Source organism: Lissotriton vulgaris, chromosome 7, assembly GCF_964263255.1.
Source record: "Lissotriton vulgaris chromosome 7, aLisVul1.2, whole genome shotgun sequence".
In the NCBI taxonomy this organism is placed as follows: Eukaryota; Metazoa; Chordata; class Amphibia; order Caudata; family Salamandridae; genus Lissotriton; species Lissotriton vulgaris.
In genome coordinates this window covers 659,394,805-659,414,915 of record NC_141695.1, presented here as the reverse complement: position 1 = coordinate 659,414,915, position 20,111 = coordinate 659,394,805, and the positions used below count along the sequence as shown (strand labels likewise).

General features: G+C 42.3%; 1 protein-coding gene across 4 annotated transcripts in view; it reads right to left on the bottom strand.

The window, feature by feature from the left end:
* Positions 1-20,111, bottom strand: part of TOM1L1 (target of myb1 like 1 membrane trafficking protein) — a 561,560-nt gene that overhangs the window by 128,824 nt on the left and 412,625 nt on the right. For all 4 annotated transcript variants that reach the window (XM_086930855.1, XM_086930856.1, XM_086930858.1 and 1 more), the window contains one exon: positions 16,241-16,334. In XM_086930855.1, coding sequence (XP_086786981.1) covers positions 16,241-16,334 — 94 coding nt within the window. The remainder of the gene's footprint in view (positions 1-16,240; positions 16,335-20,111) is intronic.

The window sequence follows — 20,111 nt, the reverse complement described above, 5'->3', positions numbered from 1 at the left end:
CATCACTGACGTCTTGAAGGGCATAGAAAGAGTGGTGTTTTTTCAAGACGATATCCTAATCTATGGTTTAAATGTTGATGATCACAATGCTATCCTTAACAAAGTTCTCACTGCTCTTTCAAAGGCTGGTTTGACCCTGCGTAAAGAAAAATGTGTTTTTGCTGTTGGGGAAGTTGACTATTTGGGGTATCATGTGTCTGGTCTTGGGATTCAGCCAAAAAAGGATTTGGTAAGTGCAATATGCAATGTGCCTGAACCTGATGACAAAGACAAACTAAGGTCTTTTATGGGTATGGTAGAGTACTATGCCAAGTTCGTTAAAAATTTTGCGGAAAAAGTAGAACCCTTACGTGCCATCATGAGAAAAGGGAAAGGTTTTACATGGGGAGATGACCAGAGAAATGCATTTTCAGTGATCAAACAAAATATTTTAGATGCCAATATCCTCTCAAGCTTTGTACAATCTTTTCACACTATCCTCACCGTTGATGCTAGCTCCGTTGGGATCGGGGCAGTCCTCACACAAAAAGGTAGTGGCAAACAGAACACTGTTGCCTTTGCGTCACGTTCCTTGACCGAGACTGAAAGGAATTACTCGGTCATAGAGCGTGAAGCGTTGGCGGCTGCGTGGGCCACTCGGTATTTTCGTGTGTATTTGTGGGGGATCACATTCACACTCAGAACTGACCACAAGCCACTATTGAAGGTTCTAGCTCCAGGGGGTATTAGGAATTGCTCTGGGCGGCTGGCGAGGCTAGCTGTTAGCCTCCAAGAGTTTACGTGCAACGTGGAATACCTACCCGGTTGGTGCAACAGCGTTGCTGACTGTTTGTCGAGGTTGCCAGACACTAAGGTACTACCCAAGGAGTTAGTAACTGAGAGCGTTGTCGCCTTTTTAGACGACCTGGGGAGTGATTTACCCTCGTCTATATCCAAGGAAGAATGGGTGGAAGAAATGAAGAAGGATCTTGTAATGGAAGGGTTGGTTAAGATGTGCAAAGAAGGGGTGTCTAGGCAAAGTACGGTTTCACCTGCCCTCAGGCCTTACGTCCAGCTGCAGGATGAAATTTCTTTGTTGACTGAGTCCATTCTCGTGCGAGGTGAGAAATACATACCACCTGTGTCCCTTAGACCTCGTATCATTGCTTTAGCGCATGAGGGCCACCTAGGACAAACTCTCACTGGTAAACGCGTCAAGGCTGACTTTTGGTGGCCGGGGGTAGATGCGCAGGTGAAGAGTTGGGTTGAGCAGTGCCAGCCGTGTAAAGAGTCAGAAAAGAGGCTGCAGGTTCGCGCTAGTAAGGACACCAGGGGACAAATCGTTTCCGATGATGGTGCTTGGCAGAAGGTCTGCCTTGACTTTATAGGCCCTTTTCATGACCTGCTAGATTCAGAAAAGTTTGCTTTGGTGCTAGTGGATTCAGCTTCTAGGTGGGTAGAGGTTGCTTTTATGAAAAGCATCACTGCTGAGTCCACAGTCAAGGTTCTGGATGAGATTTTTAGGCGTGAGGGGGTTCCTTCTACGGTCCTGACAGATAACGGTACACAGCTCACCTCAGCGACTATGGAGAATTACTTTGTGTTTTTGGGTTTAAAGCACCTCCGCACGTCACTATACAATCCTCAAGGGAACGGATTGTGCGAGAGAGTGAACAGACTGGTAAAGGGCACTATGCAACTTGCCTTAGCCTCCGGTCGGTCAGTGCAGAAGGAGATTAAAGAAATGTTGTGGGCATACCGCACAACTGTTCACAGTAACATGTCTGTCACACCCTTCGAACTCATGCGGGGGAGACTTCCGGGTACGAAGTTGATCCCCACTTGGCTCCATGAGAAAGTAGAGAGGAGCGGTCACAGTAAATTGGGAAGTAGTGTTTCCACCAAAATAGCTGAAGGGGATTTGGTTAAGGTGAAACCGGGTGGGAATCAAAATATGTTCAACAAGTTCAGAGGACCTTACCAGGTAAAGTCCGCACTTGGTAACTACATTAGGCTGCAGAATGGGCAAACTTGGAACCTCCGCAGGGTTGCACTTTACCAGAAAAAGGCCAAGCCTACCACTCACAAGGCCAAGCCTACCACTCATGTGCCTGTTACCAAAAAGGCTTTTGTTGAAGAAGTGTGCAGACCCGCTCGCAAAAGGGTTGTTCCTGCTTATTTGAAAGATTTTGTATAATTTTCTTGATTGTGTTTTTTTTTTCTTCGCCTGCCTAAGGAAGGGTGTGGGGTTACATGGTTTCAATATACTTCAAAGCTTTGTGAAAAGTTTATGTTTTAAGCAATGCCACTTGCCAAGTTTCTTGTTACTTGGTGTCTTGTTTTAAAAGGGGAAGCTGCATGTTCTAAGCTGTGTTCCTTTTGTGTTCTGCTGTGCTTCTTTTTTTGATTTACCTTAGTGCATTCCTCCTCTTCCATTGTTTAAGGAAAGGAGATGTGTTATATTCTCAGCGTGCGTCTCGCGCTGAGCTCGAGCTGCCTGCTTCCACTACGTGGCCAGTGTTCGGTCCCAACGGCCGTTATTGCCCGTTTGGTCCCGGTCTTGCTGGTCGGGTTTTTCTACCCTTCATCTTGAATAAACCCCGTAGCTGAAATAACTACACAACGTTGCCTCGTCTTATTTTTACAACAGCTTCACTGCATCATCATAAAACATCTAGGAATATTAATTTCGTAGCCAAAAATAGGAGCTTACTCTATTCTGCACAATCACCTTCCTGACCTCGATGTATCATGGCAGAATATTATGTATTTGGAGATATGAGCATATTAATCACAATAGATCTTACTTAGTCATTGTGGAGGGGTGAGTAGTGAGCAGTGGAGAAAGGCCATCTACATTCAGACCCTTTTATTCATCCAGTGAAGCATAATATTTTTTGGGGAAAATATTTCATAATTACTTTGTTGCAAACATCTAACATACCGCTCTTAAGGTTGGGAAATGTGTACTTTAGGGTCTTGCTCCTTCAACTGGAAATATTCATGCAATTTTCTTAGCTGGCCTTTGAAATCGACTTTCCCTTTTGACCTAAATATCCCTCTTTTTAGCTTTCTAGTGACGAAAAATATGAATGGCATATTTTAACATTTAAATTACACTTTTCCATAAACCCCTTCTCCCATCGTCAATCTTAAGCTTTCTACCCTTGAACTTTCTCATTAACTTCGCCTCATTTGGTCCTTTCAGGTCTCTGTTGTACATTTGATGGCTCCTTCCATGGCATGCAGTTGTGGGTGGTGTCTGATCACTCTCTTCTGCGTCATGTAGAGTGGCTTACATAGCTTTCATCTGGGTTAGGAATTGGTTGAGTGAAATACCTTAACTTCTTATATAGGGTCAGGAAAAAGGCAAATTCTTCCACTTATCGTTCCTCCGCTGGGCAGTGTAGGATGTGCAAATTTGCAATAGGGTGTCCTCTGAATGCGTGTGAAGATTTTTAAAGAAACTTCACTTTCTTGATGAACGCCACAATGGTAGCTTTGTTTTTTTTAAAACACAAATAGCATGCGAAAAATTCCACAAAGTATGTTTCTGCCAGGACAAATCTTAGAAAATGTCAGATCCCCAATGCAAATGTCTAACACACCCTAATCGCAGCTCTGGCCCTTTCCACAGTACATCTAGCTATCTCAAATACAATATCAAGGACTGACAGTAGAGATGTGCTCAGTTAGCAGAGCTGCCACAATCCTATTGGCATGTTAATGCCAAATAAAGGTTGCTGCTGAAGATAAATGTCACTGGTCTCTATTTTCCATTCTGCCTATGTCTAAAGAAAATGTATGTTTAATATAGAAAGAGGCAGAATAATGTTTAGGTAGGTAAGGTTGTTAAAAACCTTTCTTGACTGACCACCATGTACCTACACCTTATACACACCTCAGGTGCCAGCCCGAGAAGATACTGTACTTTTTTGTAACCTAGTAAGATACATTTTCCAGACTGACCTGATTTTCCTAAGTTCTCTCATTCATTTAGGACTTCCTCCAAAGGCACAAAAGCATATTTGCGAGGTATTCCATATGGCCACCTCAGATCCTGCTTGTCATGGAAATATCCAATATTTCAGCTAATTTTCTAACCATCAATGAGGCTCAGCCAGGATCGTGAAGTGATCTTCCAGTAACACACCACCTTTTTATCTTCCCCGTTAGCCACCTGTTAAAGAACTGGTGTTTGTGGTCCTCTAATTTTAACAAGATGTAGAAGTTTCGAACAAACTACAAGTCGTTTTCTCTCTATTTAATGATACTCCTGTCTGAGAGTACCAACAGAATTCAAGCAGTACCCTTTATCATCAATAAAGCTCAGACAGGAACGCTTAGTCGCCTTTGCTGAACACACCATAAGTTTGTATTAACTCCTTTTTTACTAATGATCTCATACCCTCTCAAAGAAAACGCTAATTTTGCACGTTTTCTTGCCACCGTTAAGGCACAGACTGGAGCACATAGTGATTCCCCCAGAACACACTACCTTTTCTATTTTTCCTTGTTAACCACCGGCTTAAGTACACGTTACGGTGGCCCTCGAATTTAGCAAAGAGGGTAGCATTTAGGAACAAACAATAAGTTGCACTTCTCCCCATTAATGATATCAGACCCCCAATTGTGTGAACACCAAAGTTATCTTAGCAGGACCTTTTTTGTCATCAATTAAGCTCAAACAAGAGCGCTAAGCCACCTTCCCAGAACACACCAGAAGCGGCCACAAACCAGCGGGCATCTTGGATTTTTAACGGTCTAGTTACCTTTACCACCTAACACGTGAACGCGAGCCGACCCGACATTTAACAGGGCGGTCTCGCCACTTGCATTTACTTTCAGAGCCACGGGCTGGCATAATGCACTGGGCGAGGGTGCAGCTTTGACAAAGTGAGTACGGCATAGCCGCTCCCCCTTTGCTAACGAGCGTCACTTTCAACTGAACACATTGTTGTATACAATTATATTGATATAACTCTGCTTGTTTTCAGTGTGTGACTACAAGCGCCCATCCCCTCCTGAATAGAGTTCATGGGGCAAAATTAAGGAAATAATTCAGTATTTTCTCAATTTTTTGTCTATGTAATCGCCTCGACCATGAAGGTATACGGTTTGATAACATAATCAAATACCTACAAACTAAGTATACTGCTGGACATAATTATATAAGGAGTGACTCTACAATGAGGACTCCATAGAGTGTGTGATTTATGTTTTATGTTTTGTATTGTCTTTTATGTAATACTCTAGAATGGCACCATGACAAATGCTAAGTTATAGAAAAATCTATTACATTGTTTTCCACATATTGGTGATGTGTTTTACACTACATAACTTCATTGTTAAGTTCATCCTTCTTGTAAATTCTTATCTTTCCAGACTATATTGAAGCATTATACCAAGTATGTACTGTATTAGGCACAGTTTTTAGTCCCTTGATATGCACTAAGGAGTCCACCTGGAATTATTCAGGAGTGGTACTAGGTATCAATTAACATTGCAAACACAAGGAGTTCGGGTTGGATTGTTCCCATGACGCACAGGGTCAAGACGTATTTGATTATAGCATATAGCTATGTCTGAATTGGGGTGGCGAAGTGAGCGATAGAACGATGATGGATTCAACCCAGATCTGTGACTGGGGGTGAATGTCTGAAAAGTTGCAGCGCTCCGTCCATAATCTCCTTGTGTTTTCCTTGTTCGCCCTAAGTTGGCAGGGTATGCCCAGATGTGGGTCCCTTGCTCACTTATCCACTGGATTCAAGCTAGCCTGGCTGATGAGGGCTGTTAGCCCGAAACCGTTCCCAGGATGCTTGTTTCCGGTCCAGGGAAGACATGGCTTGACAGTTCAGGCTGGACTGTTTCCATGAGGCAAAGGGTCATGACTGATTTGCATATAGCTGTGTCTGAAGTGGGGTGGTGAAGTGAGCTAAAGAACGATGATGGATTCAACCCAGATCTGTGACTGGGGGTGAGTGTCTCAAAAGTTTAAGTGCTCTGTCCATTATCTCCTTGTGTTTGCATAAAGTAACATTGTCCTGACGAAAAGCCATAGGGGTAAGGCTTGAAACATGTAGACTGGAAGTTACACATCCATTACTTTGTGCACCTCCCTGAACCCTCCTTTTTTAACAATACCAGCCACAGCATTAATTAAAATGTAGGTTCTAAGTGGCTAGGTATTTTTTAATTTTTCACAATTGCCTCTGACCCTTCCACTCCTACATTAGCAACATAGCCCACACCTTCCAAAAAGTGCTCCCACGTCTCCGTTGGTCGTAGCACACCCTGTCCCGCAACAGGGCGAGAAGAACCCGATGATGAAAAAAAATAATTCTAGGATCAGGTCATCTTTTGACTTCTAAGATTCCTGTGCCAATCACAACATGCCAGAATTATGTTACTTAACGGCCCTTGCATCTTTGAAATTTAGCAAAGTACGCAATGATATAACCATGTTTATTGAAATTGAAGATTGAGCCCCTTTTGTCATTTTATTTGGTTGATTTAATTCTAAATATCAAGGAAAGTTCTGCCTACAAGAAATTATAGTTTTCTGTGCCCTGACGTAGGAACTGTGGACACTGATCCTATTCCGAAACACGCGTCGACGCCTCCTTTTGTTGTAAAGTTGTGTGTGTATATATATATTTTTGGTACTATTATCACTGTGATGTTTTGCCTAATTTGATGCACTGTGGTTTAGTGAGGTATGGTATGATTGATGAATGTGAGGATGTGTGGTGTTATTAGATGATTGAATTTATGATAGTTTGTTCTTGGGGGACATTGTAAAAATATGTAAATGAAGAAATTGTATATATTGAATGTGAATTTGGATGACACTATTTTGTTATGATTACATCTTTTATGTCCAAAAATAAAAAAGCATAATGTTTTTCAAATAATTTTGTGTTGTGGGACAGTGTTGATGTATATTTAATGAAGGATATACTACTACCTTTGTATTATTATGTTACCTAGGAGAGGTTTTTTCTTGTTCTGATTTATTCCCTGCCTCCCTCTCCTGGTATCCTTTGAATTCAGGGACCCTCTCTTGTTGATTGAGAATCCGATGATTAAGCCGCCAAGGGACCTTTTGGTGGGTGATGGTTACTTTAAGAAAACTCTTTGTTTCCCTTAGGGATCACCAAGACGCCTGGAATGATATAGTCAGTGCATTTTCTAGTGGACTTCTTTTGGTTGTTTGTATGAAACAGGAGTCTAGGTCCACTACGTACCTCTCTCTCCCCCCACTTTGATTAGCCCACTAGTATTGTGGCAATCACTAAAGCGTTGTTTGTTCTAACAATCATGCCTGTGAAGATACAGGAGATGTGTCCCAATTGAAGTCTTCCTTATGGATTATCATGAATATTACCTGCTATCTAACAAGGCAACTGTCCCACAGAAATTCGATTCCCTCTCCTTTCCTTTGTCCATGGACAGAAGCTCCATCACTCTCTAGTGACTGGATTGGGAGCAAGAAATAAAGGGAATGTAGTGTACAGGAACAGGTGTTTCAAGTGGGACACCAGAACCCATGGCCCTTACTGACATCACAAGCATGCATAGTTTACAACCATTTTCACTCACCACAGAGCTCAAGACAAACTTAGTAACCAGGTGAGAGAAACATCAAGTACCTGTATCAGATTTCGATTTCAGAAGTGAAACCTAAAAGAATTTCGCTGCCTAGACACTATTTGGTACTAGCAAAAACAAGCAAGGAATGCACATTGTTAGAAGTGGAATTCCTGGCACCCGGCCTGGAAGGAACCACCACTTTAGACAGGGCAAGCTAGATAAACACTAAAAGATAACCTGTGCTCACCATATGGTAGCTTAACACTGAGCTGTCAGGCTTACCTAAAGAGGCAATATGTAAAGTATTTGTGCAACACACACACACACACACAATAACGCAATGAATACACCACAAGTAGGTTAAACATATAGATTATATTTTCATGAATAACTCAAGGCCATAACAACCTAATCTAATGGGTAGAACCATAGTTATGAAATTATAAAGATTAAAAGAGTGTTTAGAAGTCACTAGGGATCAAAATGTTACTTGAGGTTGCAAGGGACTGCTTCAAATCCACATTTCAGGCCAAATGTAATGGAGGACAGGCCGGCTACAGGACCCACGCAGGGCCCACTGAGGAGGTGCCTTGATGCAGTAAAGTGTTAATCTTTACCATGCAGTCTGGTGTCTGCACCGTCGTCGAGCTTCAGTGAAGTGAAGTCAATGCATTGTTGTTGAGCTATGCAGAGCATTGTTGTCGAGCTGTGCAGGCTGTGAAACTGCTTTCACCGGGCAGCCTCTGCATCAGAGTTGAAGGGCAATGCAGCGTAATTTCTCACACAGTCGATGCAGTGCATCGGGTATTAATGAAACAGCTGTAGAACCTACATCTGAGGCACAGAGCCTGGAGGGGCACCTCAGGCAAGGGTAGGACTCACAGAATGTAGTGTCCAGCAGCACCGAAAGAATTGTCTTTTATATCCCTGAGACTTCAGAAGAACAAGAGGCAAGCTACCGAGCCTTTGGAGTTCACTTGGAGGGAAAGCAGAGTCCATCCAGCATAGTCATGGAACAGCAGGCACCAGGGTAACAAGCAGAAAAGTAGTCCAGTTGAGTCCTTCAAGCAGCACAACAGTCCTTCTGATAGAGGTTCAGATCAAGATCCAGAAGTATCTTATTTTAGGGGGCCAGAGACCCAGTACATATACCCAAAACTGCCTTTGATGTAGGGGGTAACTTCATAGGAAATCTCTGAAGTGCACAACGATCCCTTTCAACCCAGTCCTGCCTGTCAGGCTAACCCTGGGGGTAAAATCAGTGCTTTGTGTGTGGACAGGACACTACCTATTGAAGTGTAAATATCAGCCCCTCCCATTCCTTCTTGCCCATGAAGACCTATCAGAATGCAGATGAAGGCAGATGAGTCTCAGAATGCAAATTAATCTCACTTTCCTGTGTTTGTGGCTGTCTAGAGGGAATGCACAAAGTGCAGCTGTCGCCTAACCAAAACATTTGATCGGTACAGGTAGGGCCCAATGTACTAGGGCCATATTTATCATGGTTTTGAAGGTTGACAAAAACTTAGAACCTTACATGGCCCTCCTTGGCTTGGTCAATGTGAAGGAACGCAAGGCAGCACAAGTTGCTGCCTTGAGTAGCTCTGCCCCAGGGAGGTGTTCCATGATTTGAGCATAGATGTCCCCACACTTCTACCCAAGGATTGTGGCACATTCCGAGATTTACCTTTAGTGATAGACCTGGGAATGCATCAGAATATTACATCTCCCCAGGGGAGGCATAATGAGGAGAAATATGTTTATTTCTACTCGTTCTTTACTCTTTTTACATGTGCTGCATTCTACATATAGAAAGAGGAAAAAGAGTCAGAGGATTCCTGCATGCAAATCGGCACCCTTGCATATAGAATGTTTGTTAGTACTAGGACATGCAAAACATAAAAGTACTACTTTTTACTTCCATAACATCCTGCCCTTAAGGCTACCTAGGCGACTTAAATGTAATAAAAGGGGAGTTTTAGGCCTACAAAGTAGTTTTAATGCCAAGTCAAAGTGGCAGTAAACTGCGCACACAGACAATGCAGTGGCAGGCCTGAGACAGCTTTGAAAGGCTTCGTCTACGGGTGGCGCAATCAGTGGTGCAGTCCCACTAGTAGCATTACATTTACAGGTGCACAGACAAAATATCGACTCCAAAATATCGAATGGACAAAATATCGAGTTAAAAATATCGACAACAATAAAATATCGATAACAAAAATATCGTTGGTCAAAATATCGAATAAAATAATGATAAAAAAATATCGAGTACAAAAATATCGACTCAAAAAAATTGACAAGACAAAATATTGATAAATAGTCAAAGTAAAAAATATAGATAATATGTAGAAAAAAGGTTAATTTTTTTTATTTTTTATTAATAGTAATATAAATTGTAGTTAATGTTTAGGAGCGGGATGTTGGGTTAATAGGGGATAAGGGTGGGGAGTAATTTAATAATAATTAATTAATTAATATATGTTTGTAAATATTTTTAATTAATAATTAATTGGTAATTAATTAATATTAATTAGTTAATTAATTAATATAATTTTGTACATATTTTAATTAGTAATTAATTGGTAATTAAATAATATTAATTAGTTAATTACATTAATTAGAGTAATTTATTTATATATATACTTTTTAGTTATTGTTAATTAATTAATTGGGAAAAAATAATATTAATTATTAAATTAAATTAATTACAGCTAATGTGCTAATATATTTACTTTATTGTTATTGTTAATTAATTGGTAATTAAATAATATTATTTAATTTTGGGTAAATGAGTATTTTTAGGGTTCAGGGTAGGTTTTGGTTTTTTGGGTAAAGGGGTATTTTTAGGGTTCAGGGTCAGTTTTTGTTTTTTTGGTAAAGGGGTATTTTTAGGGTTCTGGGTCAGTTTTCAGTTTTTGGGTAAAGGGGTATTTTTAGGGTTCAGGGTCAGTTTTCAGTTTTTGGGTAAAGGGGTATTTTTAGGGTACAGGGTCAGTTTTCAGTTTTTGGGTATAGGGGTATTTTTAGGGTTCAGGGTCAGTTTTCAGTTTTTGGGTAAAGGGGTATTTTTAGGGTTCAGGGTCAGTTTTCAGTTTTTGGGTAAAGGGGTAATTTTAGGGTTCAGGTCAGTTTTCAGTTTTTGGGTAAAGGGGTATTTTTAGGGTTCAGGGTCAGTTTTCAGTTTTTGGGTAAAGGGGTATTTTTAGGGTTCAGGGTCAGTTTTCAGTTCTTGGGTAAAGGGGTATTTTTAGGGTTCAGGGTCAGTTTTGGGTTTTTGGGTAAAGTGGTATTTTTAGGGTTAAGGGTCAGTTTTCAGTTCTTGGGTAAAGGGGTATTCTTTGGGTTCAGGGTCGGTTTTCCCTACTGTTGCACCCACTGGAGTGGGAATAGTAATTTTAACCCCTACGCTATCCAACACTTTCCCTACGCCTACACTCTTTGGAGTGGGAATAGTATTTTTTACACTTCTGGTATCGTACGGTAATATAATAGTATCTTATTTAATTATAATATGTTACTATATATATATGTTTTAACAAATAAGATTTTAAACATTTTTTTTATTATTTTCATTTATTATTTAATTATTATAAGATAATTTAAGTATTTTTAAGTATATTTTAGTAATTAAATTTGAATATTAATTTAATTTAACACTGTTTTTAATAAAGTCGATATTTTTTACAACTATATTATTGTAAACGATATTTTGTACTCGATATTTTTGAACTTACCTGTTTGTAGATACAAACTCGATATTTTGACTGTCGATATTTTGTCCGCGATATTTTTGCAAGTCGATATTTTGTCCCTCGATATTATTTCAGTGATCCACATTTACAGGCCCTGTGTATATGATATACCATTTTACAAGGGACTTACAGGGTTAATTGAATATGCCAAACAGGTGTAAACCAAGTATACCTAGTTAAGAGAAGAGAGCACATGCACTTTAGCACTGGCAGCATTGGAAAAGTGATCAGAGTCCTAAATTCAACAAAAACCTGGTAAGAAAAACAGGAGGAGAAAGGAAAAATGTTTTGGGGGACCTTTCAGAGAGGGCCATTTTCCAACACACATGAATCACGAATTCAGCCTTGAATTTGTAATCGTATGCTTAGAAGGATCATCAAAATTGCATAGGAACTAGAGGGGCATTTACAAGGATTAGTGGAGGGATTCCAAAAGAAGATCAACACCAGGTCGTGAATTACGATGATGGTCGGACCACAACCGACAGCTCGTTGGTTGCGGTTCGACTGCCATCTTCTGCTGTGGTCCTATCGATGCCTTACAACGCTTGCGGTCGGAGGCAGCAGGCGTAGGCACCAGTAGCCGTGGCACTTCAGATGGGCTCAAGGAGCCCATTGGTGCATCTGAAACCCTTCATAATCCCTTTATGATGGCGGCTCTGCTAGCAGGATTATGATGACGGTTTCCGACAGCTATTCCATGTCATCCTTTCCGACATGGAAAGGGTTCCTGAAAGTGGCACTGGCGGCCCCTAGCAGGGCCCCCTTGTTATGTTATGTTATTGGTGTTTTGTAAAGCGCATGAATCACCCGGGGGCACCTCCCCGCTACCTAGTCCAATTGCCGAGAACATCAAAGAGCCAAAGAGTGACATCAGTATAGGAAGGCTTTCAGGTGTTACCTAAAGATCAGGTAAGATGGTGACTTACGCAGAGCTTCTGGTAGGGAGTTCAAGTATTTGGGGCCTACATATGAGAAAGCTCTACCTCCCAGGCGTGTCCGTTGAATGCGTGGGATCTTAGGGGAGCCTTTCCGTTAGATCTTAGGTTACAGCATGATGTCAGTTTACAGAGTTTATTTTGTAGGTACTTTGGGCTGATTTCCCTCATAGCTTTATAAACCAGACAAAATGTCTTGAAGAAGCATCTCTTTTTGACTGTCAGCCAATGTAGTTCCCTCAATAAAGGAAGAGATGGTGTGCCAGGGGGACGATTTAAGACCATCCGGGCGGCCGTATTTTGAATAACTTGGAGCTTTGCTAACTGCGTGTCCCCTACTTCTGCCAGCAAAGCGTTACCATAGTCCATCCGGCTGATTACTAGGGCCTGGACCACCGTCCTACGGTGGGTCAGGGGAAGGTATGGAATAATTTTCCGCAACAGCCAGAGGCTATAATAACAGGAGCTCATTATCTTGCTGACATTGTTCTTCATCGACAGGCTTTCATCCAACTGTATTCCTAGGCTTTTTACTGAATCCGCAGGCGCTGGTGCAGTGCCCAGCTCAGCCGGCCACCAGTCGTCCAGGATCAGATCCTTTCTTTTTCCCAGAAACATTAGTTCTGTCTTTCCTGGGTTTAATTAGAGGTTGGACTCTGCCATCCAATTTGCAATGGCCAGCATTCCTTGTGAGAAGCGTACTTTTTCCTCGGCCAGATTTCGCCCAATAGGGAAGATCAGTTGAGTGTCGTCTGCATATGAGACAACCTTAAACCCATACTGCCGTACTACTCCAGCTAGCGGGGCCATATAAACATTAAAGAGGGTAGGGCTCAGACATGAGCCGTGTGGAACCCCTCTATCCAACAAAAAGGTATGTGACCTGAAAGGGCCCATCATGACCTGGTGTTTCCTGTCGGCCAGAAAATGGATCAGCCACTTCAAGGCCAGGTCGCCGATCCCACAGTCCTGTAGCCTCTCCGAAAGCAGTCAATGTGAAACAGTATCGAAAGCTGCGGAGAGGCCCAGAAGAATAAGCATCACTGATCCCCCTCCATCCAGCGTCCGCCTGATGGAGTCAGTGACTGCTAAATCCCAGCCGAAAACCAGACTGTGATATGTCCAGAATGTTATTGGACTCCAGATATTGGCTCAATTGTGTGTTAATATGAGTCTCCAATATCTTTGCTAACAGAGGAAGTAACGATATTGGCCTATAATTACTTACGACTGCGGGGTCTGCTGATGGTTGTTTTTGAATAGAACGCACATGGGCTTTCTTCCATGCCATGGGAATGTGGCCACTGGCAATTGAGGAGTTAAAAATCTCCTGAATGGCCGGTGCACAGCTCGTTGCAATCAAGGCCATGGCATAGGGCGGACAGATGTCACTCGGGGATCCTGATTTAGCTGCTTGAAGATGACGGATAACATCCTGCCGCATAATAGGATCGAACCGATTGAGACGATTCCCAGACGCCATTTTATTAGCGCTGGGCTCAGCTAGGCTGGTACTTTTATCTTTAGAAAAGTTCTCATAGATCAGGGAGATCTTATCCTGGAAATGGGAGGCCAATGCTTCGCAGAGCTCCTGCGTTTCCACCGGTGATTGTTTGCAGGCCTGCGGGGAAGAGAAACCCTTCACTATATCAAACAGTGTTTTTGAGGAGTTCCCTGCCTGCTCTATTTGCACCTGGATGTAGACACATCTGACAGTCTTGATATTTTGATGGTAGCCTGCTAAGGCCTTTTTGTAGGTCCTTTTGTCCCCCTCTTTTTTGAATAATCTCCATTGTCTCTCCAGTGTTTTACACAAGGATTTTTCAATTTTTTGAGCCCTTGAGTACCAAGGTGCTGAGTCCCGGCGAAGTCCTGGCTTCGTGTTTTTTTCTGGGATAACCCTATCCAAGGTCTGAAGCAGGGCCCGATTGAAATTGGCAAATAGTACCTCCGTGTCCTGATCCCCTAATTCCCTGGCCTGATGCTCCAAGATCTGACACTTTCCCTCAAATGCTTCCGCAGTGAGCTTCTGCCATGATCTAACTCTCTGAGGTTTCTTTAATGTAGGCCGTTGTTCATGTCCACATTTACTTGCCTCAGGGCAGATGAAGGAGGTGGTCTGTCCAGGTCAAGAGCTGGGCATCTAGGAATTGTAGGCTTTTAATATTCGAGAATAGCATATCTAATGTGTGTCCGGCCGTGTGCTTTGGGCCAAGGACATACTGTGCCAGACCCATATATAATAATCCAGAGAACAATTGAGCCACTTCTGGGCCATGAAGAGCTTCTCCATGATAGTTGAAATCCCCCAACAGTATAAAACTACTAGAGGCCATAACCTGTGTGGCTATGAACTCCGTCAAAGAATTGACAAAGCTCAATTTTGGACCAGGTGGGCGGTACAGAAGTGCGCCATCCCAGGTTTTAGAGGGTGAGGTGGAAACCCTAAAAAGGCCTATCTCTAGCTCCCCATTCCTAAGCGTGTCTAACCATTGGACCTTTAAGTTCTCTTTGAATGCTATGGCAATCCATCCCCCCCACCCCCCCCACTTTCCCCACTCTGTCCACGTGGATAAATTTATACCCAACCGGAATCGCGATGTTGATTACCGGGGCACTATGGGGGGTTAACCAGGTTTCTGTCAAGAAGCATATATCTGGGGAGATTGTTGATAGTATGTCCCAGATTTGGATAGTATGTTCTGTCAGTGAGCGGATATTACATATAATATAACTCGGTCCTTCATGAGGTGCCTTCTGCTGAATATCGGGGAGGACCTCCCCTATTACACATTGGTTCCTGCATGAATTGCAGCCCACCGGCCCTTCCAGGATCGTTGGTAATGTAGTGGAACAACTAAGAGCTTTCTCTTGATATATCGGGTCACTCTTACCAATATCATGCAGCGCCTTGCTCGTATATGTCAGTACGCCCGTGATCTGGGAGTCAGTGCCCATTTGGCCAGCATTGCCCGTCCTCCATCGCACTCCGGCGCGGACGGGCACAGACGGGCTTGCCTTCCATCGGCGCGCCCGCTGCGCGTGCGGGGATGGGGCATCCTATTATACTGGAAGTAAGGTGGTGTAGATCTTCACTCAATAGCCCGCTAACCCATCTTTCCACCAAGATGGCGCCCACTATTAGCACTGGTGAAAGAAACTGCAGTAATGCCCAAGTAAAGCAGAGAGCATGTAAGTCTGCCCTGCCAGGAACTTTTTAAAATCAAGTTTCAAGTGAGTAGAAGGTGAAATAACATAACAGTGAATTTAAAAAACGAGGGTCCAGATTCCAGGCATTCCGCCTCAGGAATCGAACTAGGGTGCGCGCGAACCTTCTGCCCAGTCTTTTATACCGGAGGTGAGGTGGTGTACATCGCCACTAAATAGCCCGCTAACCCGTCTTTCCACCAAGATGGCGCTCACTATTAGCGCTGGTGAAAGAAACTGCAGTAATGCCCAAGTAAAGCAGAGAGCATGTAAGTCTGCCCTGCCAAGAACTATTTAAAATCAAGTTTCAAGTGAGTAGAAGGTGAAATAACATAACAGTGAATTTGGTTTCTGAACCCCCACTCTGGGGCCTAAACATCCTTGCACTAAACAGCAGGCACCGTGAAGTGCCTGCCACACGGTGCAGGGATGTTTGAAAACATAAATATTTCAACAGAAGCTTGTGCTGCAGGCCTTTCCCACCCACTGCACAAGCTTCCATCGAAAAATGGATGTTTCAAACAGGCCTGTGAGTGTTTGTGTCCAAATACTGTGGTGGGAACCTCCAACCTAAGGTCCAACCGTTCCCAATCTGCAGTGGATGTCCCTCCGACATCATAATAAGCTCCATAATATTTAGCATTTCATCAGTGGTTCAATAACCTGTAACTAGTCATTTCTGGTAGCCTAAAAACAGTCAAAAACAGGTCAATTGAATAATTAATGATACTCCTACATTTAAATCAGTACTTCTAGACAAAATGTACTCACAGAGCTGTTCTGTTGTCTTCTAGCATTAGCGAGCTCAGCTGGGGATATAGAAAAGGCATAGCTGTGACAGTGTCAGTCGTATTGGACTCCTGATCTGCAACAGGGAAGAAATCTATTGTTGGCAAATTATTTCATCTTCAGTGCTTGGATAAATAACTAAAGAAAAGCGTACAAACATACTTGTACACAATAATTTAGACTGCTATGTCTAATTGTAATCACATTAGTATGTTGAATTCAGGGCCAGTGCAATGAATATTACGTTATGCGAAGTAACACTTTACTAAATTCTGCATCTCTCTTTTTTTTTAAACTGGACAATATTTGTTGCTTTTAGGACCACTTTTGTGTCCCTTTGATGTTGGTGCCCTTTCTGCTGCTTAGTACTGCCAACTGCATTTTTTAAATACCAGTTTCATCCAATGAAAACTCTTTGTTTCATAAAAGACATTTTATGGAGCATCCACTACACATTATAGACCAAATGTTACAGAAAGAACACTTGTTATTGCACTCGTTTTAATTAACCACACAATGAAAGAATACAAACTTTAGGTTGTTGTATAGTTCTGGTTTCTTATTCCAGAAGGGGTGCTGAAAAGTGAGTAGCGGAAGGGTGGGGGAAGGAGGGATTGGATATTCTGGAGAAAAAAACTATGAGTTTAGGAACCCTCAAAATGTTTGTCCCCATGGCACTCAAGCCATCCTCAGGACATTATTGTATCAGATAACTCACAAAGTTCATTCATGTCTTCAGGCCCTTCCTGAACCTGCTCACCCAAATGCTTTCTATCTATGTAGTCTTTGTTTGATTGTGGTTGGGAGAACACATGTTTTGCCCATGCACATCACTCAAAGCACAATTGGTAAACAAAGTGAGACCCTCAGACCCACCACATTTGTTTTTTTGGTCCTGTGTAGTTCCTACCTCCTTCTCTGTGTAGCATGACTGAAGTCAAGAAAAAGGTAAAGTCTTATTTCTTAGACTCTGTCACTCTTGTCACAACCTCTCTTTGTTATGTATTGCTGAGTGCCTTTGCTGCCATACAGATTGACTCCAGATCTTCTTCTAACAGTACCAACTGCTCCTCATAATCTGCTGTATTTCCATGACTGGGTGTATATATATATTAATTACTTATATATATTTTTGCCTGAGAGACCCTATAGAGCTCTTTCGGGCTTGCCAATAGCCATCGACTTTTGACCTTGAACTCGAAAGGAGTCCCGGAAAGTGATGGCTACTCCACCCCTGGTTTTGATCCCATGTCCGGTCTGACCAGCTTATAGCTGTTGGGGAATGTAATAGGGATGCACAGCAGCACTAAAAGGTGTAGTCAGGTTTCTGTAATAAAGCATGGATCTGGTGGTAAGTATGCAAGAAAGTCTTACATTTCTACTGTATGCTTGGGGATTGACCTTGCGTTGAAGTGAAGGTATTTAAGGGCAGAGGTTCTGGACTATAATTTGGTGGGTGTAAATAGTTTTGGAGGTGGAACTTGTTAGGACAATCGTCCTGAGTTTGACTGGGCTAGGGCCTTCCCTGTTGCCAATCGGCAGAGATGTATCAGCGATGGAGCAGGAGAATCCTCAAACCACTTAAATCCTTGGTGTGTAGCTCTTTCATATGAAATAGAGAGCATGGTTACAAATATGAATATGAACAATACAAATATAATCTCTAGTGAAAATTTAGATATTTATTGCAACATGATATTAGAATCAGTTTAATACATATGCATTTTTTTAAACAGCAGTAGCTCAGAATGTGTAGAAACATGCAGAAAGATTCTAACATTTCTGTAATTACCTAAGGTTTGCAAAAAATGTACATGTTGCTATAAATATCTCCTTTCTGCTTGTCACTGTAAGCTAGAAAACAGAGCACAAAAAAGACAAGAAACGTTTGTTTTCTTTCCAGCAGCTGCTTTCATTATGCTCTGTAACCTGAACTGCTTTCCCCATGGCTGCTGGCTCTGGGAGCAGGCATTGTGAGGTCAGATCTAAACTGTAACTTCAGGACTCAACTCTTATAAGTTCTTACCATTGATTTTTCTTTGTAATAGGCGAGTGAGAACTTCATAATTCTTCTAGTATGCGAAGAAACTGAGACAGATTTTTAAACAGGGATTCTAGAATCCCATGTATTATGTTCGTGTATCAACTCTTTGAGTTTACCTACTACATTTTGTGACAACTAGGTTGTATGACATAATTTCGGATACATTTTAATAATATGCAAAATAGCATCTACAAAAATATTGTATTTTAATTAAATGCTATTTATGTTAGCATAGGATTATCTGCACTTAGATCATTTGTAAGAATATAGGTTTTGTTTGTACATACCAGAGACGTGTAGACAATATTACGGACACAACAAATACTAACAAGCATTTGCAATGCAATAGGTCTCACATTCACACGAGTTTGAGCTATTGCATTGTAAATGACAATGCCTTTTATTTATGTTTTGAGTTTTAAAATATAAATAAAAGGCTTTGTCATTTACAATACTAATAGCTTAAACTCTCGCAAATGCGAGACCTATTGCATTGCAATAAAAGGCCTTCTCAACCGCTTTATCAGAGGAAGAGAGCGGCCTGTGGTGTCTTCAAAGTAGTGATAAACAGTGTAGTGAAGAAGATGTGCAAGTGTTGTAAATTACACAGACACAAAGTGTTAAGTGAGAGTTACAAATGATCTGAGCTATAACCCCTAACAAAGTGCTCCAACACCTTTCGCTTTGCGATTACACCGCTGCTGCTCAGGAGGAAGAGTGGGGGGGCTATTTCCTGCCCTCGCCGTCGTGATTTGAAGGTGCAGTGTGGCATTGCATAATATTAGTGCTATTTTTGGCCTTATAAAAAACACTCCATTTGTAGTAGGGCCCTGACTTCACCTCCTGGTGCAGGGTGGGTTGTGCTTTATGGCAGGCATGTACAGAGGGAGGGAGGGATGGTCTTGGCTGCAGTTCCGGCCTCGTACAGTGCCCCTGCTATTACTAGTGAGTGAGAGGCACTGAGAGGGTGGTATTGGTGGTGGTAATATTGGTATTGGTGGTGGTTGTATTGGTATTGGTGGCGGTGGTGCTATTGGTGGTGGTATTGGTGGTGCTGGTACTTGTGGTATTGGTGATGGCATTGGTGGTATTGGTGGTGGTGCTATCGGTGGTGGTACTGGTGGTGGTATTGGTATTGGTGGTGGTGGTACTGGTATTGGTGCTGGTGGTATTGTATTGGTGGTGGTGACATTGGTATTGGTAGTGGTGGTATTGGTATTGGTGGTGGTGTTACTGGTATTGATGGTGGTGGTATTGGTGGTTGCCCTAGTGGTGTTGGTGGTATTGGTGATGGTGGTGGTATTTGAGGTATTGGTGGTGGTAGTGGTATTGGTGGTATTGGTGGTGGTGGGATTGGTGGTGATATTGGTGGTGGTATTGGTAATGGTGGTGGTATTGGTGCTATTGGTATTGGTGGTATTTGTGGTGGTGGTGTTGGTGGTGGTGGTAAAGGTGGTGATTGTATTGGTGGTGGTGGTATTGGTGGTGGGGTATTGGTGGTGGTGGTGGTATTGGTGGTGGTATTGGTATTGCTACTGGTGGTGGTTGTATTGGTATTGGTGGTGGTGGTGTTGGTGGTATTGGTGGTGGTATTGGTGGTGGTATTGGTGGTATTGTGGTGGTATTGGTGGTGGAGGTATTGATGGTGGGGGTGGTATTGGTGGTATTATTGGTGGTATTGGTGGTGGTGATATTTGTGGTGCTATTGCTTGTTGTGTTGGTATTGGTGGTGGTGGTATTAGTGATGGTGGTGGTGTTTGAGGTATTGGTGGTGGTGGTGGTGGTATTGGTGGTGGTAGTGGTATTGGT